Source organism: Pinus tabuliformis, chromosome X, assembly GCF_031772625.1.
Source record: "Pinus tabuliformis cultivar Carrire ecotype Pingquan chromosome X, CPIR1, whole genome shotgun sequence".
NCBI classification, from domain to species: Eukaryota; Viridiplantae; Streptophyta; class Pinopsida; order Pinales; family Pinaceae; genus Pinus; species Pinus tabuliformis.
In genome coordinates, this window is record NC_142308.1 from 156,925,471 (window position 1) to 156,947,463 (window position 21,993).

The 21,993-nt window shown below is 37.8% G+C and overlaps 1 protein-coding gene across 4 annotated transcripts in view; it reads left to right on the top strand.

Moving 5' to 3' along the window:
* Window positions 1-16,560, top strand: part of LOC149138931 (uncharacterized) — a 46,905-nt gene extending 30,345 nt beyond the window's left edge. The window contains exons 2-5 of one of the 4 annotated variants that reach the window (XR_016265001.1): window positions 15,660-15,734; window positions 15,833-15,893; window positions 16,037-16,138; window positions 16,242-16,560. Coding sequence is in view for 3 of the 4 variants with exons in the window: in XM_089450105.1 (XP_089306231.1) it covers window positions 15,660-15,734; window positions 15,833-15,934; window positions 16,242-16,355 (291 nt within the window). In the remaining variant the exon portion in view is untranslated. Of the gene's footprint in view, window positions 1-15,659; window positions 15,735-15,832; window positions 15,935-16,036; window positions 16,139-16,241 lie in introns of all 4 variants that reach the window. The other 3 variants (XM_089450105.1, XM_089450106.1, XM_089450107.1) reach the window with 3 other exon arrangements.
* The last annotated feature ends 5,433 nt before the right edge of the window (window positions 16,561-21,993 follow it).

Sequence of the window (21,993 nt, forward strand, 5' to 3'; positions counted from 1 at the left end):
TATGTCAATCATGTAGCATATGCGTCAACAAAGGGAGCAACAACAATTAGAAATACTTAGCGAAATAATGAAAACAAAAACATACAACAATAGTATAAATGATTAAACAACACAAGTATATATCACTCTCCATTGTCACCACCTTGATTATCTTCCTTGACGCTTGGCATGATAACACTATTGTTATCAAAAACATGTTTTGATATAGGGTTGTGTCTTAATATGAACCACCAATCCCTATCTAACACATCTGGGTAAAAATAAACATGGTTGCAGTGTTTTGGGAAAACATAAGACTCCCTAGCTTCATGCCACATCTTTGTAGAGTTGATAGATATCAACCCACTATTGTGATATTCCTTTACATTATTCTGATCAAAGGTGTCCCACCACTTGCACCTAAAAATAACACATTGGAATGAAGAGAAGTCCACTTGAATGATTTCTTGTATCTTTCCAACGTAACCTAATGTCCCTTGCATTAGGTTTTGATCGTAGTGGCTAGCACGACTAGATTGGTCGAACTTGACTTCCACTCCATAGTCTTGTGTCATACATCCATCATCGACATCCTCCGTGCAAAAATGATGTCCATATGCCCACATAGATGGGAACAAATGCACCTATAAAAAAGTGAAAAAATCACAATGTCATGTGTCTAATAACCCGAACATAATTAAAAATATAAAATATATATAGGTCTTACAATTCAAAGGTGCCATATGAAGTTAAAATTGTGCATAAAGAGATTATAATTACAAATTTGTTTCACCCAATCCCTATGTTTAACATATCCACTTCAGCACACGGGTAACGACCAGATGCATCATATTTCTCTCTGACTTGATCAACAACCCAACTGTTAGGGCATGCCATTGGAATATTTTCTTTTAAATGATAAGGATAAGGCACGCCACTACCATTCAATTGTTTGAATTCTTTCCTGTCACTGTCCCATTTCCTCCTATTCTCTTCGTACAATGTGACCCACAGTTGTGTCACTTCCATATTGTAAAGAATGAATTTGTTGATGGCTTCAATTTCTGAATTCACTGATGAAATCAACACACACACATGTCGAGTACGTATGAGATCATAATATGCATTAATATGAGGTTCAATGTGAATAGTTATTGTGTAGTAAATTGACAAATGATAAGCCTGCACTTACTCTTTATCATGTGCCTCTTTCCATTCGTTTCGAGAAGCTACCCTTCTCTTTTGTCTTCATCCCTTTCCTAGCCCGAAATCGTTGCACTTGTTGTGTTGTCCATCTGCTTGATGTACTCACTGGCATAATAAAAAGACTCGTATGATATACACCCCTCTGCCACAGACCCCTCGGGTTTTTCCCTTTATCGAACAAAACTTCCAAATTATTCATGTACCTCTCTAAGAAGAACATCCAATGACAATGATCTGAATTTAAACAGGAACACAATAAATTATAGATATAACCAGAAATACAAAGATGCACCAGCAATAACACTTCATTTCATTAATATCAAATAATGAAATATGCTTACAAACAGAATGGAAATAAGACTAGCTCGGGCGATGGTAGTCCATCTCTGAGAAGAGAGGTGGCGGCTACATGCCTCTGAACTGTGTTACAATGAGGCTTAAGTGTTGAAAATAGCAACAAGAAATGATAAAAATAGAATCCAGAATATTCCAATTTTAATTTGTCCTTGAATTTAGTCTCACCAACTACTTGGAAATAATTAATTAATTCATTATGGATTAATTAGTTGGAGAAATTCAAGTTAGAAGTCTTTCTGAAGTCATGCAACAGTTATCCCTTAAATTAAGGAGATTATCCCTTAATTAAGGAGATAAGATTGAGTTATATTTGAGTTGTAATTAGTTAGCTCAATTTACTGAGTTCAGTCCAATTAAATTAGTTCCAAATTGTTTGAGGAACTAATTGTGAGTTATCAGTCACTTGATGCATGCATGCACTCAACTAGTGTACTCGAGATAACTGAAGATTCCCTCGTCAGAAACTCATGCATGTCTATTCTGAGAAAGACCCAGTTGAGCTAAATGTCAAGGGAAATGTACTATCAGTTGCGTGTGTTTTCCTATAAAGGAAACTCATGCATGCAATCAAGGTAAGGTGCCTTGAGGATTGCGCAGTACTGATGGTGTGTTAGAGTAGTGTTCCACTTGGTGAGGTGAGAATCATCCACTAGGAACAACGCAAGGAAATAGGAGCTTGGAGGGCAGAGGAAAGGCTTGTGAGAAGCTTTGATTGCCTGTGAGAATCCACGAGGATTGTATTGAGAGTTGGCTAGCTGTGAGAGCTAAGGCTTTGTATAATTCTGATGTATTTCCACCTTGTATGATAATACAGATAGTGGGGTTTTTAGTTGAGGCTTTCCCCAAAGTATTTTCATGTGTATTTCGCATTGATTCTTCTTCTTCTGGTTATATGTGTTCAGCTCGATCTTGCTCGATCTTTAAGCTTCCGTAAAGAAAATTGATAGTAGAAGTAGGTTATAGTATTTTGCTTTGCGATATTGCATTATCGAGTTAATCTACAGTCAGATTTTCTATATGATCTTAGTGCGAGATTTGTAGAGAATTTGCAGAACTTCTACATGGTATCAGAGCAAAGTTTATTGGAGCTGTGAATTGTATACGGAGAAGAGAATTCGAAGTTTGAAGTTTGGGGTTGCAGGTGCAAATCGAATTCTTATCATACTTCAAGGTTGGCCAGTGGTGTTCTATGGCTTAAGACTCGAGTATGCCTTGGAAGGTAGCTCGAATTACATAGCATGGAAAGATCGCATGGAGGCTGTATTAGAAGATAATGGCTTGAAGGATTTCATTGATCAAGAAATCCCAAACCCAGATTCAACTAATGCACAAGAGTTGGCTGAGTGGAAGAAGTGTGTGGCAAGGGCGACACAGATCATCCTTGAGGGAGTTCGAGACCATATTGTCTCGAGTCTCCATGGGAAGGATACTCCATATTCAATGTGGAATACATTGAAGGACCTCTACCAGAACACTAGTAACCAGAGGAAATTGGCACTCAAGGATAAGCTTCGAAGAATCAAGATGGAGAAGGGCGATACTATTTCCACATATTTGAACAAGCCCACCACTTGTAGAGATGAGTTTGGAAGTGTGGGAATAACTACTGCCGATGATGATATGGTGAGCCTCGCTCTCCTTAGCCTTCCAAAGAGATGGAATAGCTACCAGGACTCTATGAATGGAAAGGAGAAACTGCTGGATTTGGAATGACTATGGTCGGATCTCATGCAGGAGGACATCACGAGGAGCTCACGAGATGGTTCTTCATCCAAGGATGATGATGAAGAAAATATGGCCTTAGCGATTAAGGCAAGGAAAGGAAAGGGGAAGACTTCCCATTCCAAATCGAATTCTTCTCATGGAGGGAAGAAGGGTGACAAGTCTAAAGTGAGATGCTTTAATTGTCACGAGATGGGACATTATGCGAATAATTACCCATCGAAGAAGTCCAAGAAGAGATCCTTGGAAGGATCGGAAGGTGAGGTATGAGCCTCTGAGTTCGAAATGGACTTTACCCTCATCGCATGCATGGTGTCATCAATGATGGGCTGTGTTTGGTATCTTCACAGTGGAGCCTCATTCCACATGACCGGCGGTAAAAGTTTATTCAGTGCCTTGGAGGAGAAAGACCTCAAGATTGCATAGAGATGGGTGACAACGGAAAGTATAACGTTTCAGGAGTGGGTACAGTTGCTTTTTAGAGGGAGCATGGACCTCCTATCACCTTGACAGATGTGAAGTATGTATCTGGACTGAAGAAGAACTTGGTATCGGTTACGATGATGGAGGACAAAGGATATGATGTTGTCTCCAGTAAAGGAAAGGCGTTCCTTAGACACATCACCACGAAACAGGTGAAATAGATTAGTTCACGAGCTAAACACTTGTATGCTCTTGAGGTTCAAGATGCATGCAAAGCCTTGAGGAGCAAGGCAAATGTTAGAGACTTGGTGGTTGAGAGAGAGAGTAAATTACCTCTCAACATGCAGTCCCAGAAGAAGTCTCAGACAATTGTGGAGGAGCCACAATTGGAGAAGCAAAGAGGAGACCGAGTGAAGAGATCCACTCATGCAGATACCTCCATTAAGGGGGAATTTCGATCCAAGTGGGCAGAGGGATCACATGCAGCCATACCTCCAGGTGTGAGGTGGGGCGGTGTGAAGTGATTGTCCCATGAAGGCTGAAATTGGGCAGGGTCCATTGAGAGGTTTTATCTCATGGATCGTACCTTGCTACGGGAGCCCAAAGTACATAGTAGTGGGATGTTTTCAGTTGACAGAGGCGATAACAGTCAAAGACTTTAATGACAGATGCATCATACTGAATCAGGTTGGATGTTTTTTTTGTTTTTGGAGTTGCTGGAGCAACAACACTAGAGAGAATTGTTTTATGCATAACATTCCAAAGGTTCATGATCGGGATCGAGTTGAATTCCTTTCTTGTTGAGAGGGAGTGTTGAAAATAGCAACAAGAAATGATAAAAATAGAATCTAGAATATTCCAATTTTAATTTGTCCTTGAATTAAAATCGAATTTAGTATCACCAGCTGCTTGGAAATAATCAATTAATTCATTATGGATTAATTAGTTGGAGAAATTCAAGTTATGAGTCTTTCTGAAGTCATGCAACAATTATCCCTTAAAATAAGATATTATCCCTTAATTAAGGAGATAAGATTGAGTTATATTTGAGTTGTAATTAGTTAGCTCAATTTACTGAGTTAAGTCTAGTTAAATTAGTTCCAAACCGTTTGAGGAACTAATTGTGAGTTATCAGTCAGTTGATGCATGCATGCACGCAACTAGTGTACTCCAAATAACTGAAGATTCCCTCATCAGAAACTCATGCATGTCTATTCTGAGAAAGACCCATCTGAGCTAAATGTCAAGGACAATGTACTATCAGTTGCATGTGTTTTCCTATAAAGGAAACTCATGCATACAGTCAAGGTAAGGTGCCTTGAGGGTTGCACAGTTCTGACAGTGTGTTAGAGCAGTGTTCCACTTGGTGAGGTGAGAATCATCCACTAGGAACAGTGCAAGGAAATAGGAGCTCAGAGGGCAGAGGAAAAGGCTTGTGAGAAGCTTTGATTGCCTGTGAGAATTCAAGAGGATTGTACTGAGATCTGGCTAGCTGTGAGAGCTAAGGCTTTGTATAATTCTGATGTATTTCCACCTTGTATGATAATACAGATAGTGGGGTTTTTAGCTGAGGCTTTCCCCAAAGTATTTTCATGTATATTGTGCATTGATTCTTCTTCTTCTGGTTATATGTGTTCAGCTTGATCTTGCTCGATCTTTAAGCTTCCTCAAAGCAAATTGATAGTAGAAGTAGATTATAGTATTTTGCTTTGGTATATTGCATTATCGGGTTAATCTACAGTCAGATTTTCTACATGATCTTAGTATGAGATTTGTAGAGAATTTGTAGAATTTATACATTAAGGGCCTATTTATTATTGAAAAACATGAGAAAACCCTAAACAACCAAAACCCTAACCCAAGCAAATGTAACAACAAGAGTTTGTGGGCCCAGTTGGGATTAATTGGGTAGCCAACTTCTCGGGGTCATAACTTGGTCATATTATATCTGTTTGGCGCGTACGATACCTTGTTGGAAATGTCTCTCTAACTACTACATGTTTTGCTACAATCCCCGACCTATGCCTTTGGGCCTTCAGTAGACCTCAAAAAAACGTTGTTTATGGGGTCAAAACTACTCCGGAAGCTTGGGACCCAAAAAATAGCTAAAGATAGTAAATGCTAAAATAAAAAAGGAAACAAATGAAACTAACTGGAGGTCTAGGTGGAATAGGTGGTTGGCCACTAATATCCACTTGGATCATTCCTCCCCGCTTAGGAAGCAATGGTCCACATTGCGCGTAGAGCCTCCATGAGGTGAGGAAATTTCTATTGAACATGGTCCCTGGTGAGCCACTTGCCTTGGTGCAGAAGTTGGCCAGCTTTGACAATCTGATATAGTTGGATTTGTTGATGGTGAGTGTTCTTGACCTATGTGTCCATAATTTGATCAGTTGTGGCCTATTCCATGCAGTCTGAGTTTAACTTTGTTGGTGTGAGTTGTTCTGCAATGTCTGATGTGTCCAACAATGGTGGGAAGTATGGTCGAAGGCAGTCCACATTGAACACTGGGTGCAGGTCAAGGAATGGGGGAATGCTGAGATCAAAATGATTGTCTCCCACAACCTTGATAATGGTATAAGGACCATATCGGAGTGGTCTGGGCATCTAATGGGCTCCAAGAAGGCGTTCTTTCTGCAAATGCAACTAGACTTTGTCGCCCACCCAAAACTTGTGTGGCACCCGATGTTGATCATGTCACTGCTTGTAATTGGCATTTGAATTTTCTAGGATATCGTGAACCTATTGGCGGATGTGTTGGATGCGTTCAATAAATCTTGTCGCTTTATCAGCCTCAGACAGTACATGTGTGGATCCTATCTGCGTAGTTGCATGAGGCATGGCAACATCAATCAGACATAATGGTTGGAGTCCTAGACAGATTTGAAAAGGATTGCGACCAATCGAGCTATGGAGGGATCTATTTTAATTGTGTTGCACGTATGGAAGACTCTCATCCTTGGTTCAAGGATGCTTGGAGTTGTACATGCGGAGTATGTGCACTATCGTCCTATTGACGACCTTCGTCTGACCATCTTTTTAGGGATGGAAGGCAATCGATTTGGTGAGCTTGGTGTCCAATAGTGTCCAGAGGCTTAACCAGAATGTGCCTAGGAACCTGCTACCCCAATTTTATATAATGGTCTGCGGGATCCCAAAATGTACCCATACTTGTTCAAAGAAGAGCTTGGCAGTGTCCTCTACGATGATACTCTTCTTGCAGGCCGCCAATATATCCATCTTAGAAAATCTATCCACAACCACGAATACATAGCCATTACCATGCTTAGTAGAAGGGAGGCCAGACATATAGTCCATGGAGATGGATTCCCACAACTAGCTGGGAGTAGGCATAGCAGTGTACAGGCCTTGCTTCTTGATGGTTGACTTGGTGATGGCACAGGCCATGCATAATCTGATATATTTCCCAACATCCAGTCGAAGTTTGGGGCAATATAAGTACTTTTGTAGTACAACCACAGTTTTCTCCACACCAAAGTGTCCTGCAACCCGACTGTAGTGCACCTCCCAAATCAGCTTGGCACGCTCGCTTGAAGGAACACAAAGGTGGCATAGGTACCATAATAATGTGTCATGTAGGTGGAAATCAAGAACTTGATTTCCATCTAATAGAATCTGGTATGTGGAGGTGAACAATATATTATTTTTGTATAATTGCGGCCATCCATAGGTCTCATAGCCACAAGCGTTGAGAGCAGTGGTCAGTGCTGCAACTCGGGGCCGACTGAGGCAGTCTGCAACATGATTGGTGCTTCCCTTTTTGTCTTTAATTTTCAAGTGGAATTGTTGCAGATATGTAGACCACTTATGATGGTGATCGTTCTGCAACTTCCCTTATGTATGTATGAACTGAAGAGGTTGGTGATTGGTGTGGATGACCATCTCCTTCCCCCGAATGTAGTGCTTCCAGTGTCGCTAAGCTGCACAAGGTGGGGTACTTCCGAATTGTATCAGAAAGTGTCTCACTATGATAGAACACCGGATGGCCGTGCTGGGTGAGGACTGCACCAAAGCATAGTCTGAGGCGTCTGTTTAGATTTGAAATAGTTGTTGTAGGTCTGGCAGTGTGAGTACCGGTGTAGAGAAGAGGCGGTGCTTCAACTCAACGAATGCCTTTTGTTGGGACTTAGACTAGTAAAACTTTTCTTCCACCTCGCCCTTAGTAATTTGACTCAAAGGTCAAGTAATATGTGAGAATCCCAACATGAACCTCCGATAAAAATTTGCAAGGCCCAAAAATTTGCGAAGCTCCGTTAGAGCGGTTGGGGCTGGCCAATCCCGAATGAATTGGATCTTAGTCGGGTCCACATGCATGCCATGCTCATCTATGATCTAACCCAAGTATTGGACCTGGCTCATGCCAAAGGTGCATTTCTCCATGTTGGCACACAGCTTGTGCTGACGAAGGGTTTCAAGGACCTGTCGAATGTGTTGCAAGTGTTCTTCCCAACTCTTGTTCAAGATGAGGATGTCATCCAGGTAAACCACCACGAATGAGTTGGTGAAGGGCCACAAGATGCCATCAATTAGCCTCATAAAAGTAGCAGGGGCATTTGTCAAGCCGAAGGGCATAACCAACCATTTGAAAAGGCCTTCCTTGGATTTAAAGGCGGTCTTCCATACATCTGTGGGCTCTATTGGAACCTGGTGATAACCAAGCTTCAGATTGATCTTGGTGAAATACTTGGCCCCTTTGAGTTTGTCCAGCAGGTCATCAATCCATGGGATTGGATACCTGTTCCTGACAGTGATTTTGTTTAACGCCTAATAATCAATGTAGAGGCTCTAGGTCCCATCCTTCTTCTGTACAAGTATAATCAAGTTCCCACATGGTGAGGAACTTGGTCGGGTGTGCCCTTTTTGCAGCAACTCTTGGATTTTCTGCTTGATCTCTTCATTTTCCAGAATGGAGCGACGATATGGTGGCCCGTTGGGTAGAGGTGCTCCAGGAGTCAGATCGAGTGAGGAGAAGATGTCCCTGTATTCTTCCACGACCATATCCACCTACTTCTGCTGCTTGGAGGAACCCTTCCCGAAGGCCATGGATGTGGCCACAACCTTCCCCTTACTTTGAGAGAAAATCAGAAAGAAAACAAATTTCCCAGTCTGGGAGATGACCTTATTGCATTTCTTAACAGAGATCAAAGAGATGAAGGTAGGTGGGGCTACCTCTGGTATCCTGTATAGCTTAGCACCCAAATAAATAATAATAGACCGAGGTCTAGACTCATATACAACATGTCGCTTCCATAAGTATGGTTTTCCTAATAATACATCACAAACTTCAAGAGGAGCGACATGACACAGTACCTCATCCGTGAAGGACTTGATGTTGTAGGGAAGGCGCCACTGCTCTTTGATGCGAAGATCTCATCCTTGGTGAAGCCACCCGATGGTGTACAGCTACAGATGTGATGTAGTCGGTAGGCCAAGCTACTTCACGACCTGTATTGAAATGAGGTTATTTTGGCTCCCGCTGTTGACAATGAAATACAATAGAGAACCCTTCACCCACATCTGTGAGTGGAATAGGTGCTCCCCCTCTTCTGGATCTTTAGGCTCAATCTTCTGAACCTTAGTGGTGGCCACAGTGGCACTGGGCTTCGCCTCAATGATCTACTTCCCTTTATCATTCCCCTTGTCAAATTCTAACTCCAAGTCAGAACATGTGTCAGACTCAGAAACCTTCAGCTTGGCCACCAATGACTGCTTGGCCTGACACTCACTTGTCTTGTGAGTGGAGCTCTTATGGAACTCACACCACTTTCCCATGTCCTTCTTTTTCTTCATGGTGTTGTTTTTTGCTTGTGGCTTTGAAAGGTTATCTTAGGTCACCTTGCCTTGGCTTTGACCTTTGCTTTGTGGTTTAGGGGTGCCTTTCCCTTGCTTCAGATTCACAAATCCAAAGTCTTGATTTTTCTATTTAAGCTTTTGCTCAATCTTGATAGCATATCGGTACGTTGTGCAGAGCGAGGAGATGTCCAGGAACTCCATCTCATCTTGGATGTACCTTTGTAGGTAGTTGCAGTACTTGAGTAACAAATGTTTCTGATAATCCTTAATACCCAACTTTGTGTGAAGGGTATGAAAAACATTGGTAAACTCTGGCACGTCTTGGTCCCTTCCATGTCGCAGTGTGGTCCATTTTATGTATTTATCCTCATAGCTCCTGATAGGGTAGTACATCTCCTTGATGGCATCCTGGAGCAAATCCCAAGTGGGTGTGGCCGAAAATAGTGAGGGTGTATTTTCATCATTCTACTCATAGTAGGTTTCCCACCAGCTCTTGACGTGGGGGGCGACTTTGAGAAGAGAAAAAGCATATTTTCCTAGCTAGAAAAATCATGAACAAAAAAATACCCTTCTAACGGATTTCACCATTTATTTACCGCGTACACATCTATCTGACCCTCAAATATGGGAATGCCAAAATTAACTTGTACCTCAAAGGGTGTGGCACTTATAGAGTAGCTTCTGGAAGTAGATGTGTCACCTTTGGGTAGTCATTGAAGGATCTTGGCAAAGTTGTCCATCATCGCGTTCCTCTGCCGCTCGAGGGCTTCTTCGAGCAAGATTTTGAAAGATCTCCTACCCCCTCATCTTTCTTTTCTTCCAACATGGGAGGTCCTCGGGATTTGTGAGGTTGTTCTTGCAAAGGTTTAATCAGTTCAAGTCCTAACTCCTTATATCTCGACCTCGTTGCGGACATGCAAAGAAAAATAGAGAAAGAGAAAACCTGGCTCTGAAACCATTGATCCTAATTTAAACAGGAATGCAACAAATTATAGATATAACCAAAAATACAAAGATGCAGTAGAAATAACGCTTCATTTCATTAATATTAAATATTGAAATATGCTTACAAACAAAATGGAAATAAGACTAGCTCGAGCGATGGTAGCTCATCTCTCAGAAGAGATGTGGTGGCTACATTCCTCTGAGCTATGTTACAATGAGGCTCAAGGGCATATTTGTTATTGAAAAACATTAGAAAACCCCAAACAACAAAAACCCTAACCCCAGGAGATGTAACACCAAGAGTTTGTGCGCCTTGTTGGGGTTAGTTAGGTAGCCAACTTCCTAGGGTCATAACTTGGTCATATTATATTTGTTTGGCGCGTATGATACCTTGTTGGAAAGGTCTCTCCGAGTACTATAGGTTTTACCATAGGCCTTTGCCTACCCTTTTGGGCCAACAATGGACCTTAAAAAAACGTAGTTTTGGGGGTCAAAACTGCTCCAGAAGTTTGGGAACCGAAAAACTGCTAAAATTAGTAAATGTTGAAATAAACAAGGAAACAAATGAAACCGACGGGAGGCCTAGGTGGAATAGGTGGGTGGCCACCAATATTCACCTGGATCAGACAAGAAACGACCCCAACTAATTCGACCTTATGTACTAGATGAAGTAGAAGATTATACTGCAAGTCCATGAAACTCGTCAGCAATTCCTTCTCAAACATAGAAGCAATCTCAGTTATCTCTTGACGCCACCGTGGAATGTTAACCATATGAATATCCTTTGATGTGATCCAACATACAAATACATATAATTTCGATATGGCATGTCATAGGTCTTGGGGGAAGTTATGGTTCACACACCCACGCACGAGTAGAGGATAATGGCACTGCACAATAAATAGTACATTATACAAAATATAACTATAAAATATCCCATTACATATAAATAATAAAATAACAAAATCATGTTTTTGAAATACGTACTTTTAGAAGGTACAAATAGTCATGTGATTTCAACTTCGACAAACGATCATCCATACTGAAAAAACGTCGTAGTGAAGAACTATATAAAGAAGGCACCCTCACATTCATTATAACTTTCTTTGCCAAAGAATGATCATCTTTCTTTAAAATCCATTGGATATCACCTTCTTTGGAAAATGAAGAGGCGCCAACCTCTCCTCCAGTTTCTTGTTTTGGCCAGTGTTTCTTTTTAGTTTTTGAAGAAATAAGATCTCCGAATAACTAATGTGTCACTTTCTTTCGGTGATATGTGCCCCATAAAGAAGATGAAACATTTTTAAATATATGCATGGGATCTAGTAAGTGGGAAATATTAAGATGCTCCCAATATGGGAGCTCATAAAAGATAGATTTCCTTTTCATCCATATCGACCTCCATTTGATTGCCTCCATTGCCAACATGTGATGAAGAACTATTCTTGTTGTAGTCATTCCTAATTGGTGAATCTGGACGTAGTGCGAATTGAACAGGTGGTTGAGTCAACCATTCTTTGTATGCTTCTTCTCCGAGTCTTTCTCTTAATGCAACCTTCTTTTGATTTGACTTCCTAGTGGGGTGCACTAGAATATGTTAGGTGGGTCGCTCAACATCACTAGAATCCTAATCTCAAAAAAATTGAAAGCTCATTAATACAATATCAATGATATTAGTAAGTACGCCAATGCAATTGGTTTGTTGAAATTTCAGTATACCAAATAATTATTACCATCGTTGATCCAAGATTGCGGCTAGAAGATGCCATGTTCCAATTGGTAGGGTGAAGAGGCCACTCATTTATATCTATCAACTGCTTGCGATATACAGCTCCTAATGAGAAATTCCAACGTTTTTGAAAATAATATGGAGTAATATTTCTGCATCTAAATTCGATTATAAATATGGATCCCGCAAATCATTTGCATACATTTTTATTCAAATTGACATAGATTAAGAAAAAAATTCAATTAGATAATCGAAATATAAATAAAATCTAAACTTACTCTAGATGGAAAGGGAGAACTCCGTGAATGACTTTGATATAGCAATATGGAATGAGCTGGAATTTGAAGAATTGGACATTTGATATTATTGAGATTTTGCCCTTGTATTTGAGAAAAATCAGAAACAAAATTTTGTGTGAATATCTAAAATTAATCTCAAGAACCATATAAGCACAATTTGAATTTCAATATAGTTTTGAAACCATTTTTCAAGACAATGCGACTTTAAGAGAAAAATGTATACTATGAACTATCGTAATTCATGTGGATGCATCCTAAAGGATAATTTGATATTAATACGTCATTTTATGTGAAAAAAATTCAAATATCTTTTAAACCCCACCATTGCGCTAATAAGAATACACTGCATTAGCCCATTTAAATAATAAGAGCACCAGGGTGTTTAAATAATACCTGCACCGGTTTCCGGCATTCCAAAAACAAAAGTTATCATATCACTGCTCTTTCACATAAAAACAAATTGGTATGTTTAAATAAATACAACACCGGTAGGTAATTGTTTCCCACATTTAGAAAATAAAAATGAATTCAACCATCTCGGTGCTCTTTTAAATATAGACCGCACTGTTGCATTAAAAAATTTCATTTCATCATTTCAGAATTTCAAAATGAAAAAAAAAATAAAAAAAAAAATGAATCATGTCAGTGTGCTTTTTATATATACGCACCGGTGCACTTGACTATCGAACGCACCGATGTGCGAAGAAATTGAATTAAAAAAAAATGATTTAAAATTGAATTTCTAAAATCTAATTTCATAAAGCCTTTTAAATAGCAAAAAGTTATTCGCCATTTAATTATTTTACCCAAAATTTCAAGGCAGTGATTTGCAAGAGAGTTATACCAGGAGCATTGTGCAACAACAACATAATACTTTGGAGTAGCAGAACTATTCAGAAGATCAAAAGCTAAAAGGTATGGCGATTCACTCAAAAACTTGCATAGTAAGTTTTAAAATTTATTGTGTATTTTACTAATAAAAAATTTACAGTTTTTGTTAGGGTTTAATTAAAAGAGAGATCATATGCAAGAGAATATCAAATTAGAGCTGCAAAATATTTTGGATCTTCCAAAAGATCAGAAGTTGAAAGATATAGTGATTCACTCAAAACCCTAGATAGCAAAAATCTTAAATTTTAGAGTTAAAATATTTTACAATTTCTGTTAGATTTATTCACAATTTAGGAAAAAATAAATTAAAAACCATGTATAATAAAAAAAATTACTATAGATTTTACTAGTAAATTTTTTATGATCTTTGTTCCTATTTAAATTTAATTAAAATTCAGAAGAAGAAAAAAAGCAATTAAAATCAATACTTATCTTATACTCTTGCTTCTTCCTGCAAAATTTTACATTAGGGTTTAACTTTCTCTACCACTTCACAATTAGGATTTTTCAATTTAGGCATTTTAGATTTAATGAGTTTGTGTACTTACTATATATAGCATGTTTGACATTTAAAGTAGGGGAATCACTTATTGAATTTTTTATCTTTTATTTTTAAACGACTATATGTTGTGTGGTGCGTCATCTGTAACACAACGCATCGGTGCTACCTGAGTAATAAAATGCATCGATAAATTATAAGACTTTCGATTCTATCTAGTTTGTTCATCGTTACTCCTGGTGTAATATAATGCACCTGTTCATAATAGCACCTTTAAATCGTTGTGGTGTGTTGAGCATTACAAATCGCACCATGAGCCCTCTCTGATTTTTAAGAAACAACTATAAATTTTGTGGTGCGTCCTTTGTAACGTAACGCACCAGGGCTACCTGCGTACTTCAACGCACCAATATACTATAACACTTTCGATTTTGTGCAGTATGTTCATCGTTGCCCCTGATTTAGTATAACGCCTGCACTGTTAAATTAGTACAGTGCCTTTAGCCTTACAAATCACATTGTCCTAATTTAAAATTAATTTTCCTTGACGATGCTAAACAATTAAAAGATCAGTGTGTTTAATCTTATAAACGCACCAATGTGTTTATTCGGATAAATGCATCGGTTACCGAAGCTTTTTTTCACTGAAAATTATTTGATTTATTTGTAAAATATATCTAATGGCTTCTGGATTGAATAAAATAGGTTTAATATTCATAAAAAAAAGGTCTTAGAAGGGTCTCAAGTAACAAAAATATTGATCGACACAATGAAAACACATCAAAAAATTCAGAGAAGGCAAGTTCTTTGCAAATTCTTTACAAAATTAATATGTTTCAACTATATGTAAGTTTGACTAATATGTATTAGTTGGTGTTTGTCACGCAGAGCTCCAATATTAATAAGGTCGATAAGATTATTTTTAATCTAAGTGCAGAAGAGCGTAAAAGCCTAATAAAAAAATTGCAGAATGATGAATTAGGGGAATGGAAAAATATTATTCAATATGAGTTTTTTTTTTGAATTTTCATTAATAATATACTTAAGAATATTAGATAACTTGTTTCAAAAAATCTATTATTTCATATATGTTTAATGTTCTACATGGAGCAACAATGAACGAAAATATCAATGTCGTTCTAAGAAAAGAAAAATTATGCAATTTGTAAATGAAGATGAATTGGTCATTAGCTCATCTGGAGTGCTGATAGAGGTTAATGAAAGGGGAAAAGTTTTTATAGAACTATGAGGGATCTAGTGGAACGAACCTATAGACATACTTTCCACTTACAATACAAAAATCAATGCAATGATTCTAAGAACGAAATTATATCTAAACTACATGAAACGTTTCCAGAGAAATGGTAAATGAAACGTATTAGAATTGCAATAACAAAAACATACAACAATAAAAAAGAAACATTCAAAAGGTAATATTCCTAATTGTATAAAATGATTTTCTATAATTATATGTATATATTACTACAAACCATTAATTTATTAATATCAATTTTGTTATATTTAGTTTTCATATAGCATTATAAAAATAGTTTATTACCGTTTTTCAGAAGATTATGAAAATCCCAAATGATCAACGCATTGATATACGGAACATGCTAATAGGAAAGTCCAAAAAAGTGTATAAGGAGATGGTCAAATAAATGGACATAATTGGATCACAGGAGGATCCATTTCAATAACAACGTGCTTCAAATGTATGTAATCACGATTGACCTTGTACATATAAAAAAAATAATTTAGCATGAAATATTAATTTTCAAGTATTTTCTTGCAGAAAAGAAAACAAGATGGAACTCATCCAACACATAAAATAGGACGACAAGGAAGAAAAGGGTTGATTTCAAAGTTTGTGAGTAATTGTTAATATTTCCTTATAACAACTGAAGGTTTCATTGTTTTATATTTTAAGTTGTTTTATAGTAACCATCATTGAATGTTTTCAAATAGGTGCTAACATACAAAGAAGAGCTATCAGAAGAATTGATTCACATTGGGTTAAATAACAATTGTGAGTACATATTGGCATATCAAAATTTAATTGTGGAATTTGTAAGTATCTATATTGTTTTACTTCTCTGAGTTTATCATTACTAGAACAAAAAAATCATTTATATTAAATATATGATTTATTATGGGGTATAAAACTTGTAGAAAACAAAGTATGAAACTACGCCAACAAAAGAATTTTTGAAAGAAGGCAGGAGATTTGGTTTTGAAATAATGTGTATATTTCATAAGTCACTTCTTGCTATGGTACATTGTTTTTCGATTGACGTTGATTTATATTATTTATTTCAATATTCATTATTCTCACCAATGTAGATACACTCATTATACTTTATTTTTATGTTTGCAGATGGAACAAGATAAAGAAGATGAAAACAATCGATGCAATCAACAAAACATTCCTCCAAATAATCAAAATCATGGAATTAGCTTGAGCATTGACAGCAATTCCAACAAAGAATAATCATCTATTTGGATATCAATGCAACCTGTTGTATTTTTTTAGATAATTGTCTGTGAAAATCATACATTTTGTTTAATGTAGTCATGGACATAGTGTCCCAATTCAAAGACAAGGGGTTACCAATAACAATCCCATTTTGTACGACAAAGAGCCTCTTATTATTATATAGTAAATACATTTTAATTTATTCTATTGTGTTATCAAATGTCGTTGTGAAAAGTTACACCACTGATTAAATATATGGATGATTAACTATTATAATGAAGAGATGTGAAATCTGATAATATAGCAAATTAATCTAAACATCATATACAACTGCACTAATCAAATATTAATTTATATGAATATTGTTATAAGATATATGTCGATTTCTCAATGAATAATGGATTTAAAATTTAACAATAATTGCACTATCAAAGGTCGATGTCTCCAAAAAAGAGAAAATCTCATACAAAAACATTGGTGTGTCCATAACATAATAACGCACCAGTGTTTTACTTTAAATAAAAGCACTGGGGCATCATCTTTTAGCATAACCAATGCATTTTCGGAAAATGACAACACCGAGGCTTACAGGTCTTCAAGCATCGATATTGTTTTTAGTTAATGCTCTGATGCATTTTGACTCTTAATGCGCCAATGCTTTCATAGAACTAACACCCCCCGGTTCTATAAAATATTAGTTCCATTCCCGGTGCACTATTAAAATTAACAACACCAGACCCTCTATATAACAAACACAACGTTGCGTTTATGTAAACAAGACGTGTCGGTGCTATGTGTTTAAGAGAAATCACCAAAAGTGCAATTATTTTTTACATGCCCCGGAGTCATTCCTTCATCAAAGAATGGTCGGGGCTTTTTTTTTTATATAAGCACGAACGCGGTATATGTTTCAAGATCAAGTGCTCTTTTAGTTCAATGCAATGGGGAATTTTTTGTTGTAAGCACCAAGGTGATATACATTTCAAGTTCCGATGCTCTTTTGATTAAATGCCTCGGTGCTTTTAATTATGTATGAAGTCCAGTGCGTTTCTACAAGTAGCGCATTAGGGCTGCTTGTTGCAGAAAGCGCATTAGGGCTGCTTGTTCCATAAAGCGCATTATAAGCTATGCTAAAACATTTGTTCTGACAAAAATATGTTTTAGCGGATGTTTTTTTGTCAAATTTTCCCAATTTTATAACACTAAAAACCTTTGTTATAACCTCCACTAGATTGTCTTCTCCTTGTAGTGCATGTTCTATTTCCCCTCAATGTACCTGATCTCAAAGTCAAACTCACTTAGCGTAGCCAACCACCTAGCTTTCTTGGCATTCAAATTAGGTTAGTCAAATGATCAGGTGCTCAAAATTAGGATCACAACCCAAAGTGTCATAATCTACATAAACTTAGCTTTAGATCAAAGATATCATCATCCTGATTCCAACGATGCAAACGACACTCAAATCCGAGCTCGTATGAAGAAATTAGAGAAAGTCAAAGTTTAGGTTTGACTTGGACAGATGGTAGGAAAAGATGATGTGGCAGGGCTCTTTAGCGAATGGGGAAGCGCCAAGTGACAAGACACCATTGGCCCCCGCATTTCACAAATCACACATCGCAACAGGGAAGGTGGAAAGGTATTAAAGAATCGGCCTCAACAGTTGCAATGTGATAATTGCAATCGCACACTTCAAAAACAAAGTCCCGCATATATAAGACTGTCGGTACTTCACCGATTTCAAATTGCGAAAGGATTCTAGATGCCATAAGTTTATGAGTTCCAGTTAATAGTTATGTCGAGTCCGCCATATCACAATCGCACATCGCCCCGCTGCGTTCACAAAACAAAAGCCCGTCGGTTCTCGCCTATTGCGATTTGCGATGGGAGAGTTAGTGCCGACAGATTATGGACCTCCGCGCGGTGAAATTTTCGGTCAGTTAGCGCTTTTTGGAGCTAATTTGTATGATCATGCTGGATTTGGAGTAATTTGTGGTGCGAATAGTGAGAAAACTAGGAGAGGTCATAACTTCTTCAATTTTCCACCAAATTGGATGCAAAAAGAGCCTAGATAGCCATTTTTGGACTTTCTTGATTCATTGGAGCAGGATTCAGAAGCATTTGAGCATTGTAAACACATCTTTTTTTTACACTTTTGAGCATAATAGAAAGGCCCAAGACATTGGAAGCTGGACCAAGCAGACGTAGCTCAGGAGGGGTGAACTCCTTTATCATGTTCCTGTTGTAATGTGTTTTTGATGTTGTTTTGTACATGTTTATGTTGTTGTTTAGTGTCTTATTTATGTTTAATTTCTCATAAAATTAACATAAAAACTCATCATTTCACTTGCAAAAGATCACGAATCCTTAAGCACAATGAAAGCATTTTGTTTCTAATCTGAGGAGGATCTTAACACAACAATCTAATATTCTAAACCAGAGCATTTTTTGGTATCAGAGCACTAGGTTTTATTTCTGAAAGAAGGATTTAATTGTTTGCAAGTTTCTGTCACGCTTACAAGGTTGAAACTCAAAAGAGGAGAAGGGAAGTTAGTTGGAAGCCCTGAAGTTGGGTCAAGGGAAAGGAGAGAAAGGTTGCCACAATCTCCAACACCAGTTTAGCCTCGAGTTTTAGTTGGGACTCCAGAGATCATGTCTCATGAAGAAGAACCTACAAACATGACAGAAGATGAGAAGACCTTCAGAAAGGCTTTCTTTGAAATGACAAAGATGGTCAAGGTCCTCTATGAAGAGAGGAATGCCAGATTATAAGGGGAAAGTTCCAAACCTCCCAAAGGAGAATGCTCTTCAGGAGGACGTAATGGAAATGGAGATGAACCTCCACCCTCTCCACCATATTCTTCATCTTCTTCTTCACAAGCATATTCACCCTCTTCCACTAACACAACCCTTACTCATACTAATCATCATACTTCAAAAGGAACTAGTAAATCACCTTTTTGAAAACTTGATGTTAAAATTGAGCTGCCCATGTATAATGGTGAAGTGAATGTAGAGAAGCTTGATAATTGGATTCATTAGTTGGAGGTCTATTACAGGATTCAAAACCTTCAAGAGGATCACATAAAGATTCAGTTAGCTTCCTTGAGAATGGAGGGTGCAACACTAGTATGGTGGGAATCAAAGACCCAAGAGGAGATTAAAAAACACGGTAAGATCTCAATTTCTTTGAATGAATTCATTGCTGCAATCAAAAGACAATTCTACCCTCTAGCTTATATGCAAAAAGCCATCATGAATTGACAAAACTTTAGACAGCTTAAAAGTCAAAATGTGCAAGATTACACCCAAGAATCAGAAAAAGGTCTTTGATGTTAGGTGTAGATTTGCAAACATAGGACACATTGCTGAAGTACATAAGGGGTTTACACAGTTACCTTAGGTATACTATCTTAATGTTTAATCTAAATAATCTAGATGATGTGTGTGTGAAAGCCACTCATCTTGAGCCAAGAGGGAAAAACACCCCAAATGAAGGTAGTAAAAATCCATTTAAGAGTAAAGGAAAGGAAAAGGCTTTCAAAGGGAAGGCGAAGAAAAATGTGTCTATCAAAAAAGGAGAGAAAGTTACATGCAAACATTGTTCCAAAGAGGGTCACAATGAAGCTCATTGTTGGAAGCTTCATCCTAAAATGAGACCAAAGAAAAACAACAAAAAGGGGAAACAAAATACAACTGCAACCACTCAAAGTAAGTTGGGATCTGATTCAGGTGATGAAACTAAAATCACAACCATGGGGTTAAAATGAAAAGAATACATTGCTAGCACTAGTTCTTCAAACTCACAAAATGAAACTCCAAACGAAAAGAGGAGAATAGAACTTTTTCACATAAGGGCGATATCAAACACACAACAAGATTGATACACTTTTCGATAGCGGCTCTCAAGCCAATCTAATCTCTGAAAACATTGTCAAAAGTTTAAACTTAGAAATCGTTCCACATCATAAACCATATCCACTTGGATGGGTGTGTGAATGCGCAATTGCGGGTTACTAGAAAGTGTAAATTGATATTCGCTATTACTACAAATTTCATAGATGAAGAGGAGCTTGATGTTGTGTCGTTAGAGATCTGTGTCATAGTTTTGGGTAGCTCGTACCTTTATGATAGAAAAGCTATCTTCCATAGACATGAAAACAAATATCATTTATTCAAAGGTGGAGTAGAATATATTGTGAGAGCTCATAGCAAGAAAATAAATCTTTCGCTTTTAAATGCAGGGCAGATGAAAAGATTAGTGAATTAGAGCAAGAATTTTGTGCTCCTAATGATCAAACCCAAGGATGATGTTGATAATGAATCTTTTAAAGGTTGTGAGTCGAATTTGAAATATGAATTGGTTGACATAGTTAACAAATATGACGAGATGTTTAAGGAACCCAAGGGATTACCTCCCAAGAGAGGAATCCAACATGAGATATAGTTGCAACAATATTGTCCTCTTCCTAACATTGGTATGTACAGGATTTCAGTGATGGAAAGCGTGAAAATTAAGAAGCAAATTGTTGTAGCTCTGATACCAATTGTTGTAGATCTGATCCAAAAATATATGATAACAGAAATAAACCCAAGAATAGTAAGATCCAAATATAGATAGAAATGATTCTTTATTATCAAACCCTTAAGGTAGGGCAACACCATACATTCACTCCTTAAGGAAGGAGAACACTCCACAAGCCATATGCCTGTTCATACAATAATACTTCTCTTCATCTTCATATCTCTCCATGTGGAGTCTCTAGCCTTTATATAGGCCTCATACATACAATACCATGCATCATTACCATGGTTCCCTCATACCATCAACTAATACCATGGGCCCATTACATTATTGTTAACTACTTGTGGTCCCTTACATGACATGGGTTAACCACCTTATTTATTACTATGGCCCATCTCATTATTACATTATTACCTTGGGTACCTCCCTTGGTACCCCATATTATCCCCCCTAGGTATATAACATTCCACCCCCCTAAGCATGTTTCGTCCCCGAAACATGGGAAGAACACAAATAATAAGATCTACTCAAAAGAGTAGTCCACTGGTACCATGCACGTGCATCTAGCCATCCAAGAGAAAGGTGAACCCTCGATCTCGCTGGTGCCTCGCTCGCTTGAGATGGAAGTTGATTGTGGCAGCTCTTTTGTGTTGATGTGTAGTGGGTGGATCGTCTCTCCTTTCTATCCATCATGTGACTACTTGGTTTCCATGATGGTTGTCTTGCGGGGTGATGTGGGTGATGATATGTTGAAGTTTTAACCCACGATGGCTTTTGCTTGACTTCACCCTGCTGTGGTGCCTGTTGTGGTGTCTTCTTTTTCAATATGACTTCAACCACTGAGCCGTCCTCTGATGTATCATCACCTGTAACCTTTTCTTCTTCAGCCTCTGTTTGTGTTTGATTGTTGATCATCAAAGGCTCATCATCTGATATGTCAGTCCCTGGAACATCTTCTGCTTCAGCCTCCATGTGCTCTACCTGTTTATGGATGGAAATATCCTGTAGTGTAATTTTCTTCTTTTTATACCATAGCTTCAGGAATTTCTTCTGCACATTAATATTGATAGTACCCGCAGATTCCATCCAAGGATATCCCAAAACAACATCCATGTTATTCATCTCTAAAGT